The following is an 18,010-nucleotide window of genomic DNA, read 5'->3' as shown; positions in this document are numbered from 1 at the left end:
TCATGAAACGACTTTTATGCAAATGGAACAACAGGGGGACAGATGCACAAACTCAATACAACAAACGTTACTGAACATGTAGAGCTGGTCATCTCTGGTTGAGACGCTGATGAAAGTAAGCATTGTAAAGAGAACTTGGTAAACAAACATTCAGTTCAGCTTAACTAAAGGCCGGCACACACCACAGGAGTCTGAGAACCTTCGTCCGTCTGGAGAGAACACACGCTCCCGAACGGATCGGGCTGGACTAAAACACGCTTTGATCACAAGAGGAGATCGGGAGAGAACTCGGCCGCCCTGTAGTGCGTACCCGCCTTAAGGTGGTCACCAGGATTTTCAAGTTTCAATCTGGATTTATGTTGAAATCAAAGGATTTCTGTAGGACAAGGGTTATGGCACCATCAGCTACATGACAGATGCTAACCCTCAAATGAAAAAAAAAAAAAACAAAACTATTTTTTCTCTCTCTTTAAAAAAAGACCGACTTCAGGCCGAATAGCTGAAACACACGTTAATGATTTGGCATGATCAAACTGGAACATACTACCTGAAAGTGTGTTCGGAAAGTCGCGTTTTAGACGTTCACAGCTAAACAAGCCAATTTTTTTTTTTTGTCAGATAGAGATCTAATTGTTAGAAGTGACTTTGTCAGAATAAAGTTCTTCTAGCAGTGCTGAGGCAGCATGATCCTCTTGATTGTGAGAAATGTGCTAACAGATTCAGTCCACAATCTGATGGAATCCCTTGGTGGGGGAAGGGTAAACAGTGTCATTCTTGTCATACCAGAAGGGGACCGAGGATACAAACTGCCCCTCTTTACACCTCGCTTCCTGAGGAGGGAAGAGCCCTGTCATCAACCAATTAAATAGTTCATGTCGAAACTATGGTATACTGTCGATGAGCAGGCATCAGTCCAGAACTAAAGTGCAGCAAAAAATGAAATGAAATTATGGTAAGATAATAAAAATCCCCACTGGTCTGCTGCGAGGCAGAATCCAGGGTTACACAGTCTCATTTGTCTTGTCCAAGTCTGTCCAATTGTCTCAGTGCGAGGGAAGACTCCAATTCCCATGGTTCCATGGGGTTATTCACATCACACAAGAAGGCAGGAGGCAGTCTGAACTCTCCAGGGTGGAGCCCGTGCAGGTGGAAAAGTCCCATTAGCTAGAGGAATGCATGATATGAGATCCAGGAGGGATTGCAAGCAGCCTGGTTTTTCGCTGACAAGCTCCGCCCCCCTTTTTGTAACACAGTCAAATTCCTAATGTGTCCATCTGCAGTCGGAGACGGGGCCACGAGGGTGTCCAACCTCCGCGTTCGAGTGGATTAAGTGCCTTTTGTAGAGGTTGGCCGAGTCCTTGGCTTGGGCCTGGTCGCGCGGGCCCGCGGTGGGCGGTTCAGTCCGGCGACCGCAGTCAAACGTGGTCAACGTCTTAAGGTCAGTCCAGTGTTTAGGTTAGATCATTCTTCTCTATGCGTGTGGGGAAAGGGATCATAAAAAAAAGAAAAAAAAAAAGAAAAAAAAAAAATCACGTCCATGTTTGTCTGTCTTGAGAGTTTTGAAATGCTTCGATCAGACAAGCAGTGCTGTCCCAACACTCCCACTGCCTCAGAAATCACCACTGCCAATCCTACAGGAACATGTGGGGGGGGGGGGGGGGGGCTTTTCATTTGGGGTTCACCCAGGAGGAAATCCAAAAGAAATCTGTTGTGTTTCAGGGAGAGTCTGCGAGGAGGAGACGCCGGGTGCAAGACAGAATGATGAGTGGAACCTTCACGGACTGGCTGACGAGACTGCAGAACTTGACCCATGTTGGACGTACGCACACACGTGCTCCTGTAATGTTACACTTCTAATAATCGTGATGATGATTAAATCAACCTCTCTGGCGATGGGAGGGGGAAGGAGGAGCGAGGGGGAGGGCCGGGGGGGGGGTTTACTGCCACCCTGGATCATGGCTTCGGGCAGAGAGTGAGAGAGGTGAGCGGAGGTGAGGATGAGCTTTGAGAGCACGAGGAGGGGGGAGAGGGGGACTGAGCATTATAGCTGAAAGCCCTCCATGGGGGCCTCGCACTGCTGGAAGAGGAACTGCTGCTGCTGCAGGTCGACGGCCGGGGCCAGAGACGGGTCCTCGTCTTCAGTGTTGAAGTAGCGCTCGATCAGGTCGAAGGCTTTCTGGTAAATTTCCTGGTTCTCGTGACCCTGTAGGAACTCCAGCTTATCCAGACCTAATGAGGAGGGGAAAAAATTTAAATTAACACTCCAAACTTTAACCACTTATTCATCATGGACAGAAAGCTGACCGTCATGGCGTTAGTGCTCACCGTAAGCCTCCTCGATGAGCGCGCAGTACGGGTTGATGCCGCCGCCCCGCTTGGCCTCCAGCTCTCCCAGCCGCAGGATGTTTTCGATGCCGTTTAGAGCCACCTGAACTATTTTGGAGTCCATGAGTGTGAGCAGGTCGCACAGAGGTTTTATGCAGCCGAGCTCCACTAGGTGTCTGCAAGGATAAGATAATGTAGAAGAAGACAATAATGTAAACAGAAAGACAACAGAAATGATCCTTTTGAGGAAGGACTCAGCGAATGTGTGTGTGGATACAGACACCACCTGTGCACTGAGAAGCTTCACATGACTTATGTGAACAGATTAGAGAATGTAAGTTAATGAATAACCCCCCTCAAAAAAATGAAAGAGACACAAAGAATTAATTTATCAGTTTGAATCTTTTTCACTCAAGTTTGGATTAGAAACTTTGTCCCACTTGAAACCAGCGTGTACTGCCCTCTTCTGGATGTAGTGTTTCATTAACCAAGCCGATGTAAAAGGACACAGCAACAAATGTAGCAGTTTGTGTGTAAAGAAGCATGTTTAAGCCTTAGTGCTGACACTCTGATTTAAAGTACAAGTAGTTTCATTTCCCAAGAACATAAAATGTAATCTTTTAGAACCACCTGCTGACTGTTTGAGCGTCCCACCTGATTTGTTCTGCTGAGCCCCCTGAGGTGGCGTTGGTAATGGCCCAGGCCGCCTCCTTCCTTGTGCGAAACTCTGCTACTTGCAGGATGGTGATGAGAGGATTCAGCAGTCCTGCATCTATCACCATCTACAAAAACAAAAAAAAAGAAAAAAGAAGAAATCATTTTGTATATTAATTTTACCACCACTGTCAAAGAAATCTCAAACTTTAGTGGGGAAGCACAAGCAGACCTGTATTTGTGCTCGGTTCCCTGCAGTGATGTTGGAGATCGTCCAACAGGCTTCCTTCTTGATTGACTCCTTTGGGCTGCTCAACAGGTGGAGCAGAGACTGCAGCGCTGAGCAGTTCAGGATCACCTAGGGAAAATGAAAAATAGGTCAGATAAATCCAGCTTCCCTATGTGAAGCTGTTCGTGTTGCTGTAGCTCCTACCTGTGTCTGTAGATCATCTCCAGTGACGATGTTCCCTACAGCTCGCAGGGCAGGAGACACCACTTTATAATCAGAGTGCCTGGAGAGAAGCAGGAGTACAGAGAGTGATCAGTCTGAGGTGGTTCCCAAGGTGGAAAAAAAATCTGACTTTTTGTTGTGAAATCTTAAAACTTATATTTGGACTAATGCATTTGCAAATAATGCATTTATATGATTCAAAATTGACTCACATCAGTAATTCAACCAGCCTGCGACACACTCCTGAGTCAATAACAGCTTGGATTTTGTCATTCGGGCCATCAGACAGGTAGGAAAGTGCCCAGCATGCGTCGGCCAGGATGTCTGTGTCGTTGACAAAGAGCAGCCAAGACAGCACACTGAGACAAGGGGACACCTGGAAGACAGGACGAGGCGGTGGGACAAAAACACGTTGGTGTTAACGCCAGTGGGAGCAGCGTTTCAATTTAGATACGCTGAGCTACTTCATACAGCCCGTGACCTCGAAAACTCAGATATGGTGTACTTTTGCAATGTGAGAGGTGTGCTGTTGCCATGGCGATGTTTATCTTGGCAAATTACCTTAGTGAAGTCTGGAGGTGGGTTCTTTCCTCTGCACAGGTTGGAGAGTGCCCACACGGCGTTCCTCATCATAGTTAGACGATTTTGTTTGGCCAATAACCTGAGAGAGGGGTTTTAACATTCAGAAGTTAAAAAAAAGATTGAAGATCAATACAGTTTTATATTTTCAAATTTGACAAGAATATTTAGCAAGGATAAATGTTACGTTGAGTTGCAACTTACTGCACCAGGGAAGGCAAAATATTGCAGTCTATGACAAAGTCTCTGCATTCTGTGCTATCTCCCGCTATGTTGCCCAGAGCCCACACTGCCTGAGGGGCAACAAAAATCATCAATGTTAGAGAAGGAAAAATACTAAAGTGGTTTAAATTTTTGTTCAAGTTCATTTAAAGCGACAGGAAAAAAAAATCAAGAGTAATAACTGGAAGGTCAGGAAATCCTCTTTACCTGTTCCTGAACATCTTCGAAATCTGAGCTCAACATCTCGATGAATATGGGCACAGCTCCTGCCTGGATCACCACCCGCGTCTGGTGGGATGTGCCTGACGCAATGTTGGTCAACACCCACGCTGCCTCAAACTAAAATTCAATTCAAAAAGAATAACAAATTAGGTTGAAAGGAAAACAGAGTGCACAGTATTTAAAACACAGCGTTCATCCAGAACAGAAAAACTCATCCTGGTGATCTCATAACCTCCACCGAAGTTACTAAGATTTACTATATTATATATATTCTATTCTATATATTATATATAGAATATTACCTGCAATGTGCAGTTTTCTCTTCTTTTCAGGAACTCAACAAAACACTCCACCACACCTGGAGTAGCAATAACCTCATCGATGGGTGGGTTGGGCTCTGTGGAAGACATACAGCACAATGCAATAATTGATGAACAGTGAATAAAGTCATACTTATCAGTATAATGATGCATGGCAGTATCTATTGATGCATAATTTAATACATCTATTATTATTCAAAAGTCAAAGTTTTTTAACTATGCAATAAAGCAGCATACAGGGTTGCTAAAAAACAAGCAGAGCTGTCTGTGACAGACAACAACATGTACGTAAGCTATGAAAAAGAAATAAGGCCCTCTTACCTTTAGAGAGAAGTTTCCTAAAGCGCTGAGTACCTATTAGCTGCTGCTCAGGAGAGCTGGAGAAGATCATCTGGATCATGTCCTCAGAGATCACCCCTCCCTGTGCAGCACAGCAGAGATTAGGGAGAAAAAAAACAGGCACGAAATTAGTCACAAGCAGCAACTTATGTGTAGTGAATGATGGCATCGGCTACATTCGGCAGTCAGACTCATGAATGCTTTCTCACCATAAGAGGATCCATGTTGTTGGCCTGGGACTCCAGGTAGCCGCTGTCGGCCATCCCGTCATCCTCCAAGACTCCATCATCCTCCACAGTGGCAACATTCCTCCTCTTAAAAAGCTGAAATAGAAAAACATTTAAGTACTGATACACTGCTGAAAACACAAACAAAACAAATTTACTCCATGTTGTTCCCTTGACTCCCTGGAATTTTTTTATGCACTCATATGAAATAATTTCCAAGACACATCACCAAGTCCTGTTGATCTGATTCAGTTTGCTTTAACATTATTTACTCCAATAAACCCGCAACAATGGCTAAACATAATTACTGAATACTTTGGCACTCTAATTGACTACTACCTGTACATAGAAAATCCAACTCCCTCTGTATTGTGGAACACACATTCACTGCATGTAAACTTCTCTTACTTGTTCATCCTTCTTCTGTTTGCGGAGCTGCAGACCTTCCTCTTCCCTCCTTCGTCTCATTTCATCTGTGTTAAGAGACTTGTTCTTGTAGCTCTTGAGTCGTGCATTGTCCTTACCCTGACTCATTGTGCAGCCTAAGAAGAAACAATAAATAAAGTTACCTCGGGATATTAATCCTAAATTAGTATTTAAAGCCCCATTTGTCTAATACACATGGGAGATTATGAGCTTAGACCAGTTTCAAATAAGTGTGTTGGAGTAGGGGGTACCACCTAAAATGGGATCAAAAAACATTTAATATCAGATGAATTCTTTATCAGCTGGACTACTGGACTGCTGCATCAAGTTTTGCGCAACCATCTGTTCAACAAAGCATTCGTCAACGATTTCTGAAAGTGCATCGTCGAGAAATTTGACAATAACCGAATAGGTAGTATATAAAGCCAATGGGGTGTCATTCCTCTCTACGAAGATTGTTATTACAAAGGAGGGCATCTGAGGTTACCAGCTAGCAGGCTAGCTTCAGCGACTTGACAACGCTGTTATTATACATCCAATTACACCATTATTCAACAATCAGTGGCAGTGCATACAGAAATCGAGTCACAAGTGATTAAAGCGAAGCTGAGACCAAATTAATGAAGGGTACACTCGGTCAGCTGGCTAATGTCAAAGCCCGTTGTTAGCTCAATTACCTAGCATTAGCTTAGCTCTGAAATGTAACATTTAGCTCACGCCTCAAGCGGGCATCCATCAAACCTTTTCCTCGTTAACAACTCAGCTACCTTGTCAATATTAGGCGCGGACAAACATATGCGGGCAATAAACGTCTTTCTATCGATATTTGACCTGTCAAATTGGGCTCCGTAATCCCCTGGTTCGCTAGGCCACCGTTTGTACAGCCGCCGCCGGTATTGCACTGCGCATGCGCCACTCCCTTCCCCTTGCGCGCCCGCTCTCTCCTCGCACGCGCAGAAACACTCCACCTCACCCACGCGGCGCTTACTCTCTGTAAATAATTGACAACCCGTCTTCATTCACGTAAAACATTACGTGTGAGTTACGGTTGGCGCGCGCGCACACACCGGCCCGGCTCGGGTTCATCAAGAGACAGTGGGGATCAAACTGTGCATCAACCTCAAAACGCAGCAAACCGCACGACGCGTGCCGCAAGCGCAGCTGGCTGAATGTGATACTATTTATCAGGACGCGAGACACTCCGACGCCAGGACACCACACACACACACACACACACACACACACACACACACACACACACACACAAACACACACACACACACACACACACACACACACACATTTATTTCGTAAAAAAAACAAACAAAAACTCAAAAGTGTCTAATGCCACTAAAACAGCTTAATAATAATTGTTTGTTTTCTGAAAACACCCGTGTCTCTGACCTGAATGGATGATGGATAATTGAAATAAATAAGTCAATTACTGAAGCTGCAACTCTGTCTGGACCTGTGCTTCTTTTAAGTCAGAGAGGAATGTCTCTGCACATCTATATCCAAAAGTATCCCTTGTTTGTTTTGACTTCAAGCTACAAAGTATTTGTGTGTTTGAAATAATCAAAACCTACAACAGCAGTAGTAGTATTAGCAGTAGTTTTAGTAGTGTATGCTGTGCAGCATGTATTATTACAATTAAAGCAGTTGATTCCGAGTTTGATTGACAAAGCTGTTTTCCTTCTTTCAACGCATGGGATTGACTGTAATTGAAGACAAGTGACTGAAAACATCTGCGTCTCTGCTGTCAGAGGCGAGAATCAAGGAGGAGGACGCCCCCTGCCGTGCATTGTCCCATAATTTGCGCCACTTATCATAAATAGACATGGAACACAAGCTCTGGATTGATCCCCTGTATGGAGGACGCTTTTGATGAAGATGAAAGGCCGCGACACCCCCTGATTCTAAGGTTCACTACTGACGACGTGTCCCCAGATTTACATCCTTCCCATATCTGAGACACAACTTCCACAGCACTCTCTACATCAGGGTGAACGTCCAGTGAATACCATCTATTGACACAAACGACAATTTTCCTTCAGTTGTGAAATCTGTCTGAACCTGTGTTTCTTTAAAGTCAGACAGGTGTAACTTCTGCTAAATTTAAAGTGTGATCCTGTCTCAATATGCCATTCTGGTCATTTCCCTTCTGCATGTTTTCTCTTGTTCTTATAATCTTCCTCTTATGTAGCTGTTTGAATTTTTTTTGTTTTTGTTTTGAGAAAATATAGCCCATAATGCATATCTGTATTTATATTAGAAATCCAAAGGTCTCAAGCTACGAAGTATTTGTGTTACAAGCTAATGATCTCAATACAATTATTATTATCATTATTACTGTTATTATTATTATTATTATTATTATTATTGTTATTATTATTGTTATTATTATTATTGAAGCTGTGTGGTATATAAAGTCAAGTCTCCAGTCTGCTGGACTTATAAAGTGTCAAAAGTGTCCCAGGTGTTATGACACCTGGGATCGACTTTAATTAAAGGCACGCGTCTGGGACGAAGAACAAAAACAATGTTGCAGTTTTGAGCTCCTGGCACACTCCTATAAATATGAGCGGCTTCACCAGAAGTTTTTTTTAATTCTCTCTCGATGTCCACAATGCAGACTCCATTCAGCATCCCGGTTCCGATCCAGTCCGGCGGCCGCAGCTTCGACATGTGGCGGGACTACTTGAAGCTGGGAGCGCTGCTGTGCGCCCGGCGGGAGGCTGACGGCGGGGACCCGGATCGGCCCAGAGAGACGGAACCGGGGCCGCGGGCCAGCATCCAGACCCCACCTCGGGGCAGCAGGGGCAGGAGGTCCGCGGGGACCAGCTCGGCCAGCAGCCAGTCGGGGGACAGCAGCAGCAGCAGCAGCGGCAGCAGCAGCAGCGGGACCTGCGGGGACTACTGCCGCTTCTGCAGGCAGAACGGGGAGACCCTCGCGGTGTACCGCTCACACAGGCTCAAGTCCGACTCCGGGAGAGTCACCTGCCCCATCCTGCGGAGCTACACCTGCCCCACGTGCGGAGCCTCCGGGGATGACGCGCACACGCGCCGGTACTGTCCGCAGGCGCGGCGCCTGGAGGCTGGCGGGATGCTGCCAGGCTCCAGCCTGGGGTGAAAGGTCGGACTCTGGAAGATTGTATATAATTACTGAGAAAACAAGCGTTCTGGTCACGTGTTCGTGTTGAGACAAAACTGTCACATGTTGGACTGAAAAAAAAAAGAAAAAAAACCAATGATGTTCTCTGACGCTGCAGTTTCTGCACTCCATGCTGTTTTAAAAGCTTGTGAATCGGTTAGCTTTTTACCTTTTTAAACAATTGTTGTCGAATCCTTTTTAATATAAAAGTGAGCATTGAAAAAATTCTAAATGTGTTGTATCTTATTTCACACAGTCCCAAAATCACCTCTTTAATTGTTGAAATCAAAATGTGCCAACAAAACAAGAGTATTATTAATATATATTTTTATTTAACTTCTGACAACTGGTTATTTTTCTAATATCACCATCTGTAGCATTGCCTTTGACTTTTGGGGTACTGAAACATAAAATAGCATCATACTCTCCACACAAAACAATAGTAAAAGAAAAGTAAATTGATTAAAAAAAATCACTTTTTAAATGTAAACTTTAAAAAAAGAAACCTCCATTCAAAAATGTATCAAATCATGTATCAGAGTCAAATCATAGTTGCAGACATTATTAGAAATCACAAAACAACAGTGGTTCTGTGGCAGAATATGATTTTAGAACTCTCCATTCGAAACATACACACGTTATCCATGTCCATTCATATCAACACACAACTTAGAAAAATGAAATTAAATAAATAAGTAAGTAGATAAGAAATGTTAAGGGACAAGGTCTTATCACACTGACAATAAGGAAAATATTACATTGTGGTAATAATTAATCATGACAACAATAACAACTGTATGAACCAATAGATAAAGTTAATAAAATTGAACAACTGAACTGATGGGGGGTGCTCACTTATTTTCCTCAATGACAGTCAGTGAATGATGTATGTTTAAAAGTCCTGCCATGTCTTCTGAAAGTCGTTGTAGTGAACCTTTCAAGGAGAACCTGTCCTCTCTAGGAACCCTTAATTGTTTCAAACTGGTAGAAGTCCAGAATCTGGACAGTTTCGGGAATACCAAAAACTGGCCAAAGTCAGCAGGAGACTGATCCCATCCATCTCCATCCTATCCAGATGGACTGTGGCTATAGTTTGGCATTACTGTATGCAAGAGTCATGACTGTGTCTCACACAAATATTACTCATTGCTCATCAGATAAAGGAATTCCCCCCCGACCCTGACCCCGGCGGACCTCAGAGAGTTCAAATGTTATGGAGACAAACTGTAAATATTATTCCTATTTTTTAGCATTAAGAGTCAAAAGCTGGTCTACTTATTGGGAAAATAAGATTTCACATCATGTCTCAGCTGAAAAAAACAGCATAAGTGAGTTCTTTACGTAATAAATTCATGTTAAAACAACAAAGGAGGAAGACGTGTCATTGAATAGTTCATCAATAGGTGAATAAGGTAAACTGACATTACAAAAATTGTATTTTGACACCAAATGCTTTCCTGAAATGTTTCCAAATTCCTTATTTGTTATAACTGGATTGAGCTGTTGTTGCTGACCTGTTCATCTGGCACTTGAGAGCATACTGTTGACCAGAGAGAAAAACGTGAGCAGGAAATTTCAAATGCGACGATAAACTGAAATTACTTAAGTAGTGTGTGAATACAGCACTTTCAGCGAACTGAAATCTTATCTAAAACATTTTATATCAAAGGATAAGATGTAACTGCTCATTTTATAACACTCAGAAGGACATTTAGTGCCCTCTGCCACTTCCAGTCTGATAGTAATCTATCTATCTGTCTTTATCGCTCTGCGGTGGGAATAAGCTGGGCTCAGTCTGGTAACATAATCACATTCTAAACACCACTCAGTGTGGAACGCATCGATGGGTGATGGTAGCTCATTAACTGGGATGGACCTATTGCAAGTTAAGTAAGGACGGCACATGTTCTGTTATGTAGGTTTAAAGGAATTTGCAAATAAATGCTGAGAAAGAAAGAGAGAGAGAGACAGAAAGAGAGAGAGAGAGAGAGAGAGAGAGAGAGAGAGAGATCACTGACAACCCAGTCTGAAAGTTACACAAAGTAACATTTCATAATGATGGAATGGAGCTTAGATAACTGTTATTGTTGTTATTGTGTCAAACACAGGAGGGAAAACAAAGGCAATACTGAAAGGAAAAAAATCCATCTATGAAAATAAAATGTAAAAATTCAAATAGAAATGACACAAATTTAAACGAAAGTCTCAACATTGTCACACATTAATGGTAATTTGTGTCTGACATGGAGAATTCAGTACAATTTCATAACATCTAAGTAACTCAACCAAGAAGAAACGAAAGAAAAACAAAGAACAAATTGGCTCTATCTTTTAGTATTACATGACTTTTATTCAATACTATACATGAACTTCTGTGCTTCTTAAACTGTACCATGTTGTGACTGTCGGAACAATTCCTCCATGTTGCTGAACAAAATCAACCATCAGTGTGAAATGCGAGGTTAGTTCTCACCACGTTTTATGAAATGCAGCGTTCCTCTATCATTATGACCACCCGCTACGTCGAATGGTTTCTCCATGTTAGTAAATTATCTATCAGTGTTCTTTCATATCACCTGATCTCATCAACCTTGCATCTTCTTTACTGCTTAATCCTGTGCAAGATGACGGAGAGCCTCAGACGGTCCTGTTTTAAAAAATACAAGAAAATAATCAACATATGAGGGAATACAAAAAATGAATTTCAGTGTGAAGTTTGCATATTTTCCCCTGCATGTTTATGAGGTTTCACTCAGTCCTCAGTTGAAAGATAAAATGCCCGTCAGTAGCTCTTCTCTCTACCCTGCCCTCATCCAGAGTGAGCTGGCTCCAGCTCCAATGAAGCACTACGGAAGGATAAACATGAAAACCATTTAAAATATATGCAAACTTATGGAAATGAGCACAAAATCTCCAGGCGACCATGGGGAGGCACAAGGGGACTTAATCTTAAATAGTAAAATTCTTTTTCATTCTGGCTTTTTGAAGGTCTGGGCATTTTAGCTTACCTGGCCAGCCACAAACAATTACAAAAATCTATTTTTTATCTTAAACTCTACTTATCCTAACTAGTTTTGGGACTGAATTTAAGTTTCTTTGTTTTCAGAAGTTTAACTTATAGTTATAATTTTCAATGACATCTGTGCTTCAGTTATAGCTTCCATAAAAAAAGAGAGAAAAAGCCAGAAGGGAGGGTCACTGCACGGTGCCAAGTAAAATAAATATTGTTTCTGAACACATGAGTTGCACTCTGATTCATTATCTTTAGAAACAAATCCATGAACTTGTCTGAAGTTGGGTTTAAGGCATTTTTAAGGAACCTTTCAACTTTTGCTTCTAAATTTAACTGGCCTAAAATGTATTACAGCGAACTTAAAATTAAGTCCTGTTGAAACTGACTCAAATATAATTGTGTATAGTTCAGCTGACAAAAATAATATTGTAGATAAACTGAACTGTAAATAAAGTTATATCAGATTGTTGCATTTATTTGAAAGGAGCTAAATGATGGGACTAAACTATCGAATTCTTTAGGAAGTTATCGAATTCTAGGTACTGAAGTTATGGAAACTTACAAATTTAAGTAACTTAATTTGAGTCAAGTATTATTAAACTTGAAAGCATAATTTTTTTATGAAGCATTTCTGAAGTTACTTAGAGTTATTTTCACAAATTTGTTGTTGTTTTTGTAGTTTTTTACAGTGTGATGGTTCATTACATACCTTGTCCTCACCTGCTGTGTCAGTGGCAGATAAACCGCCGTTACCAAACATGCCTACTGGGTCAAAGTCTCACTATATCTCACCGCATTATAGAACTTAATTGTAAAGTTGAGTCAACTGAGGTGACTGTATTTGTTTTATGTCCGTCCGGCTGCATGAAAACAAGGGACACATGGCTCTCTGTAAACTTTGGTAGAGTTTCAAGCGAGGACACGTGCAGGAGGGCCATAAAAGCCCCGCTGTTGCACAACCAGCCCTTTTTAATGAAAGTGAGCCCCTCCTCAGCAGCAGGTCGATCTTCACTTCTTTCTCTCAAGAACGCACAATAATCGGTATGTTGGAGGCTTGTACTGACGCCGTCTCTTATCTCCAGGGTTTCTGCAGCTCTGATAAAGGAGTTTCTAACGTTAATTTGTGTTCTGATTTATGATTTTGTGGCATTTCCAGAAGAGTTGACTTTCCAACAATGGCAAAACACAAGATTACCCTTGCGATTGCCATCGTGCTCTCGCTGGTCTTCTTCATCATCACCATGGTGTTCACCGCTCTGGCCGCACCAGGATCGTGTAAGTCTGACTCCTCACATTTACATTATTTTTTTACAATTCTGATTTAGAATTAAAATCCTTTCTACCATCTTTACATTTCTTCCCCACAGACCCTTTCCTGTCTGACACTCGGAATGTTTCTGAGGAGTTTATCACTCAGATCACACCATCCGGATGGACCTTCGCCATTTGGTCGATCATCTATGCCTTCATGGCGCTACTTTTGGTCTTCACTATCTCTGGTATCTTCAGAAAGTGAGCACCAAAACAACAACAGTAATAAAAAAACAACTGTGAACATGCAAGATGTTACAAGATGTATTGACCTATCTGTTATTTCTCCCTCTAGAAACGCCTACGGTTACGTCTACTGCAGCCCTGCTGTTCTGCCACATGGATTTTTTGTGACTTTGTGCCTAAATCTGACCCTCAACGTCTCATGGTTGTTCTTGTGGGACAGGAAGTGAGTTTTTTTTTCTCCTACTTTTGCATTATACATTTCATTTTCACTAATTCAAACTGAAATGTGTTTGCATTCTTTCATCCAGAGGAAACATTTTAAATGTTCCATGTGTATATTTGGCATCAAACACCTCATGGCACAGATTTAATGAGAAACTGTAATTGCTTTTCAGTGCATTTTGTTGGAGGCTGTTTCTCTCATAGCCTATATATAATTCTGTTCAGGAAGAGACTGGCGGCTCAGACCATGAACAGAAACAACCGATTACTCTAGCAGCAGTAAACAAATGCAAATGAGGCAAGCTGAGCAGCTACGTGAAGAACAAATCGAAGAAAAAAAGCACTTTCTGCAAAAAGATGTTTATTTTAGTTCAATTTAATTTATTCTTTCTTATTTTTGTCCATCTCACAGGTACATGATCCCTTCCCTGATTTTCCTCATCTTGATCGTCTTGACAAACTACATCTTGATCTTCTTCTCCTGCTTTGGCCTCAACAGCTACGGCGCCTGGCTCAGGAAATACCACCGAGTGGAGCTGTGGCTGCACCGGATCTTTGTCAGTTGACTCACGTACAGCAAATGAATGAACTGCTCTTGATCACCTCTTTATTATTTCTCTTCTGACAGATCTGTTAAATGCCTTTTTGTTCTGCTGCTGCTGTTTCTCTGCAGGTTCAGAACGGCATAGCCATCTATGCGACGTGGACAACCATTGCCACGCACGTGAACCTGAACATTGTGCTGGCCTACGACGCAGGCATGTCGGCCACAGACGCCACCACCGTGTCGCTCGCCATTCTGACTGCGCTGCTGCTCGTGTGGTGAGCGCACAGCAAAGGAAAACTCAAGAAACGTGTCCATTTCACAGTAAAGCCGCTTTATTGAAAAGAGCTGGATCTGTCACAGGTTCTTCCTGGAAAACTTCGTCCTTGACAAACATGTGAGGTTCATCCTGATCATCTACCCTGCGGTGATTTGGGCCCTGGCAGGAGTTTTCACCAATAACTACAACTACGATGCTCCCACTCGCAATAACATCTTTGTTGGTGAGAATTTCGCTCTGTTGCTTTCTCTGCACCCTGTGTCTTATGATAATGCTGTTTGGCTATGTGGAATGGACATTAACGCTTCTCTGCCTCTTCCTTCCCTGCTGCAGCTGTACTGCTCAGCGTTGCCTGCACCATGTGCGTCCTGAGGATCATTTTGGTTGCTTGGAGGCAAATCAAACACTCACCTTCAGAAGACATCAGCCCTGAAGCCATGTCTCCCATGGAGATCGCTGACAAGCAGAAAAAGATATTTAAGTGACCGTGTGGCCTTTTTATTTTCATTGCACTTCATTGTCGTCTGCTGACGTCCAAATGCTTTCTGTAACTTCTGATTTTTGACTTTCACCAGAAAACACTGTGGAACAAATCTGTCTTTTTTTTTTTTTTTTTTTGGTCTGTGTTTTATTCTCTTGCATATTTACTTTTTTCTACTTTTCTAAATATAACTATTTGAGTGACTGAAAGCTTTTGTGGAAAGAATTGTTGAAAAATAAAACTGTTCAAACAAATAGAATGTAAATGTCTTTGAAATTTCCAAATAAATAAACAAAACTCCTAAGAGAAACGGGTTCATGAATCATGACTGAATGACGTGACTCTTCAGACATAATTTCTCAGAAGCAATTCTTCAGACATGCAGATAGAAATAACACAACCTAAACTAATAAATCAGTGTTTCTACTCAAAGGCTTCATTTTTCTGAGACTTTCACAGATTTTTATAAATTAATTATTGCTCACTAAATCTCATCTCCAAACCTTAGCTTCAGTTCAAACAAATGTGACTTTTTGTCCTGTTATGAAATAATGAAGACTCAGGAGAAGAAAGAAAAATGTTAATTGATTCATTGCTGCTTGCATGCAGACAGAAAACATGTACTTTACTATAAATGAAATGCTGAAATGTACAGTTTTATTGTGTTTTATTTTTTTTCAACTGTAAACTTTATCAAGCTTTCTCATTTCAACAAAATAAAAAAAAATCCATGCTGAAGCTTTATGGGAACATCTTTTGTTGATACTATTATTATTATGTTGCTTGCAGTGGCTGACCTCTGCTGGTCATCAAGCACAGCCTGTTACGCCGACATGAAACCTGCACAGGCTCACACTTTCATGTAATCAGTAACAAATGCAATTTATATTACAGGATAAGCATAAAGATTCCATTGTTCGGCCTGAAGTAAAGTGACATCCTGAATGAGTCATCTTAGATTAGAGCCGACAGCAGCCAGCGTGGAGATCAGTGAGAGATTACACACCAAAAAGAATATAAGGTAGTTGTGTTACTGATTCATACAACAGAACTGGGTTTTCTTTTACTTTGAAGATGTTTTACATTTCCCAAAAACTGAAGCCTGATACCGAAAATAAAAGTTGTGTATGAAAACAAACTAACAAACTGTAGCCTAATAGTAAATGGTAAATGGACGACACTTATATAACACTGTTCCTCTGCATTAACAGACCCCCAAGCGCTTTACACTGCAGTATCACATTCATCCATTCACACTCACATTCACACACCACTGTATTTTATTAAGAGAGATTTTCATACTGGGGAGAAATGAAGTTCACTCAAAGTTAAGCCGAGTCAGCAGTTCTACTTTTCAAGAGGGTTCTTTGGGAAAACTGATTGAAAATCCTCTCCCTCTTTTATAAATCCAAACTAAATAATTACCATGAGAGAGTCTCCACACACTGCAAAATGTTGGGTCATTTTACTAACCCAATCGCTGGGTTATGAAATCGGTAACCCAGCTTGGGCTATTATGATGCGTTTGGAGTTATTTATTGCAGCTCATGTGTTGGGTTAAAGTCCATCAGACCCAACATAGATTTTTGAACTCAGCACATGGGTTGTTTTGAACACTGTTGGGTTGTCAACGGGTCCAAAGAAATTCAAAAGAAATACTTTAAACATTGTTTACAAGTGCGTCATTGCATACTGTATTGTTTGCATGGCCAAGTATAGATTGAATTTTAAAAGGCTTTGAAAATTAGCTGTTTACAAGATATGCATATTGTACTAATTTATCCATGTCTCAACATGGCCACACGGTGACACAGTGGTTAGCGCTCTTGCCTCACAGCAAGATGGTCTTGGGTTCAAGTACCGGCCGGGGCTTGGGGCCTTTCTGTCAGGAGTTTGAATGTTCTACCCGTGTGTGTGTGTGTGTGGGTTCCCTCTGGGTACTCTAGCTTCCTCCCACAAATCAGAAGCATGCACGTCAGGTTAATTGGTCACCCTGAATTGCCTCTCGGTGTGAATGTGAGTGTGCATGGTTGTTTGTTTGTATGTGTCAGCCCTGGCAACCTGTCCAGGGTGTACCCTGCCCTCGCCCACAGCAGCTAGGATCGGCTCCAGCCACCTGCGGCCCTGAAAAGGAAAAGCAGCATAGAAAATGGATGACTCTACATTTTTTGAAAGATTAAACCTATGTGTGTAGTTGAATTAACACAGAATTGTAGTTAATTTGACCCAGAATTTGGGCACATCCAACCAGTATATATGGTAAAATTATCCCAGGACTGAAATTAATTTGATGCAACAGTTGGGTTAAAAATGAGCACAATATTCAACCCAATCATATGGTACAATCGACCCCGGACTAAAATTGATTTGACTCAATGATTGGATTAAATCTATGAACCCATCTGTTGGGCTAAAAAGACCAACCCGTTTTGTTGGGTAGAAGTAACTACTGTTGGGCTGGTCCAATATTGATTAACTGTTGGGTTAAAAAATAAACCAATTTGCGTTGTTTTTTACCATTCATTTTTTAGGGTGCATAATGGCAGCACAGGGATCACTCATCAAAACGAAAAATCCCCTCATCTCCTACAAAATAAACTAAAACTGTTTTAGTTTTTCAATTAAATTTTTTCGTTATGAAACCTTCGGGTGGGGGAATGGACAAGGTTTTATTCATTCATTGGACAAGGTTTTATTGTGTCAATAGGGCATAAATCAATGCAAGATAAGGGAGGCACGTGACCTGCTGGGCCATAAAAGCTTATCTTGCACAACGAGCCTTTCTATATAACCTTCGCGCCCTGCCTCTTCCTGCACATTCACTCCTGTCCCTCGCGCTGACTGCTCCGCTCACCGGAGGAGGAACTACGGTAGGACTGGTTTGGTGGCTTGACATGTTAATTGTGTTGATCTTGTTCAAACATCTCACTACTGTGGACATTCAGCTGGCAGAGTTCACGTGGAGCGATGTTACACAAGTAGATTTCAAGCTTATGTATCCAGTCCTCTTTCTGAATTGCATAATGCTGAAGAGTTTGAAAGACACCAGATCCTCAA

At 41.8% G+C, this 18,010-nt stretch overlaps 2 protein-coding genes across 2 annotated transcripts; one reads left to right on the top strand and one right to left on the bottom strand.

Moving 5' to 3' along the window:
- On the bottom strand, positions 1 to 6,698 carry kpna1 (karyopherin alpha 1 (importin alpha 5)). The gene is made up of 14 exons (XM_030099638.1): positions 6,597 to 6,698; positions 5,748 to 5,881; positions 5,322 to 5,435; positions 5,095 to 5,194; positions 4,756 to 4,850; positions 4,439 to 4,570; positions 4,214 to 4,302; positions 3,992 to 4,091; positions 3,643 to 3,806; positions 3,413 to 3,491; positions 3,212 to 3,337; positions 2,980 to 3,107; positions 2,326 to 2,501; positions 1 to 2,229 (listed from the first exon to the last, which is right to left on the bottom strand). Exons 2-14 carry the CDS (start codon positions 5,871 to 5,873, stop codon positions 2,042 to 2,044), a joined length of 1,617 nt encoding a protein of 538 aa, XP_029955498.1. The 5' UTR covers positions 5,874 to 5,881; positions 6,597 to 6,698; the 3' UTR covers positions 1 to 2,041.
- Positions 6,699 to 8,391: 1,693 nt separating this feature from the next.
- nanos2 (nanos homolog 2) lies at positions 8,392 to 8,895 on the top strand. Its single transcript, XM_030100087.1, has one exon. It carries the CDS (start codon positions 8,392 to 8,394, stop codon positions 8,893 to 8,895), a length of 504 nt encoding a protein of 167 aa, XP_029955947.1.
- The last annotated feature ends 9,115 nt before the right edge of the window (positions 8,896 to 18,010 follow it).

The sequence above is a fragment of the Salarias fasciatus genome, chromosome 9, assembly GCF_902148845.1.
Source record: "Salarias fasciatus chromosome 9, fSalaFa1.1, whole genome shotgun sequence".
NCBI classification, from domain to species: domain Eukaryota; kingdom Metazoa; phylum Chordata; class Actinopteri; order Blenniiformes; family Blenniidae; genus Salarias; species Salarias fasciatus.
The sequence above is the reverse complement of the archived record's forward strand: the minus strand, read 5'-3'. Positions and strand labels throughout refer to the sequence as shown.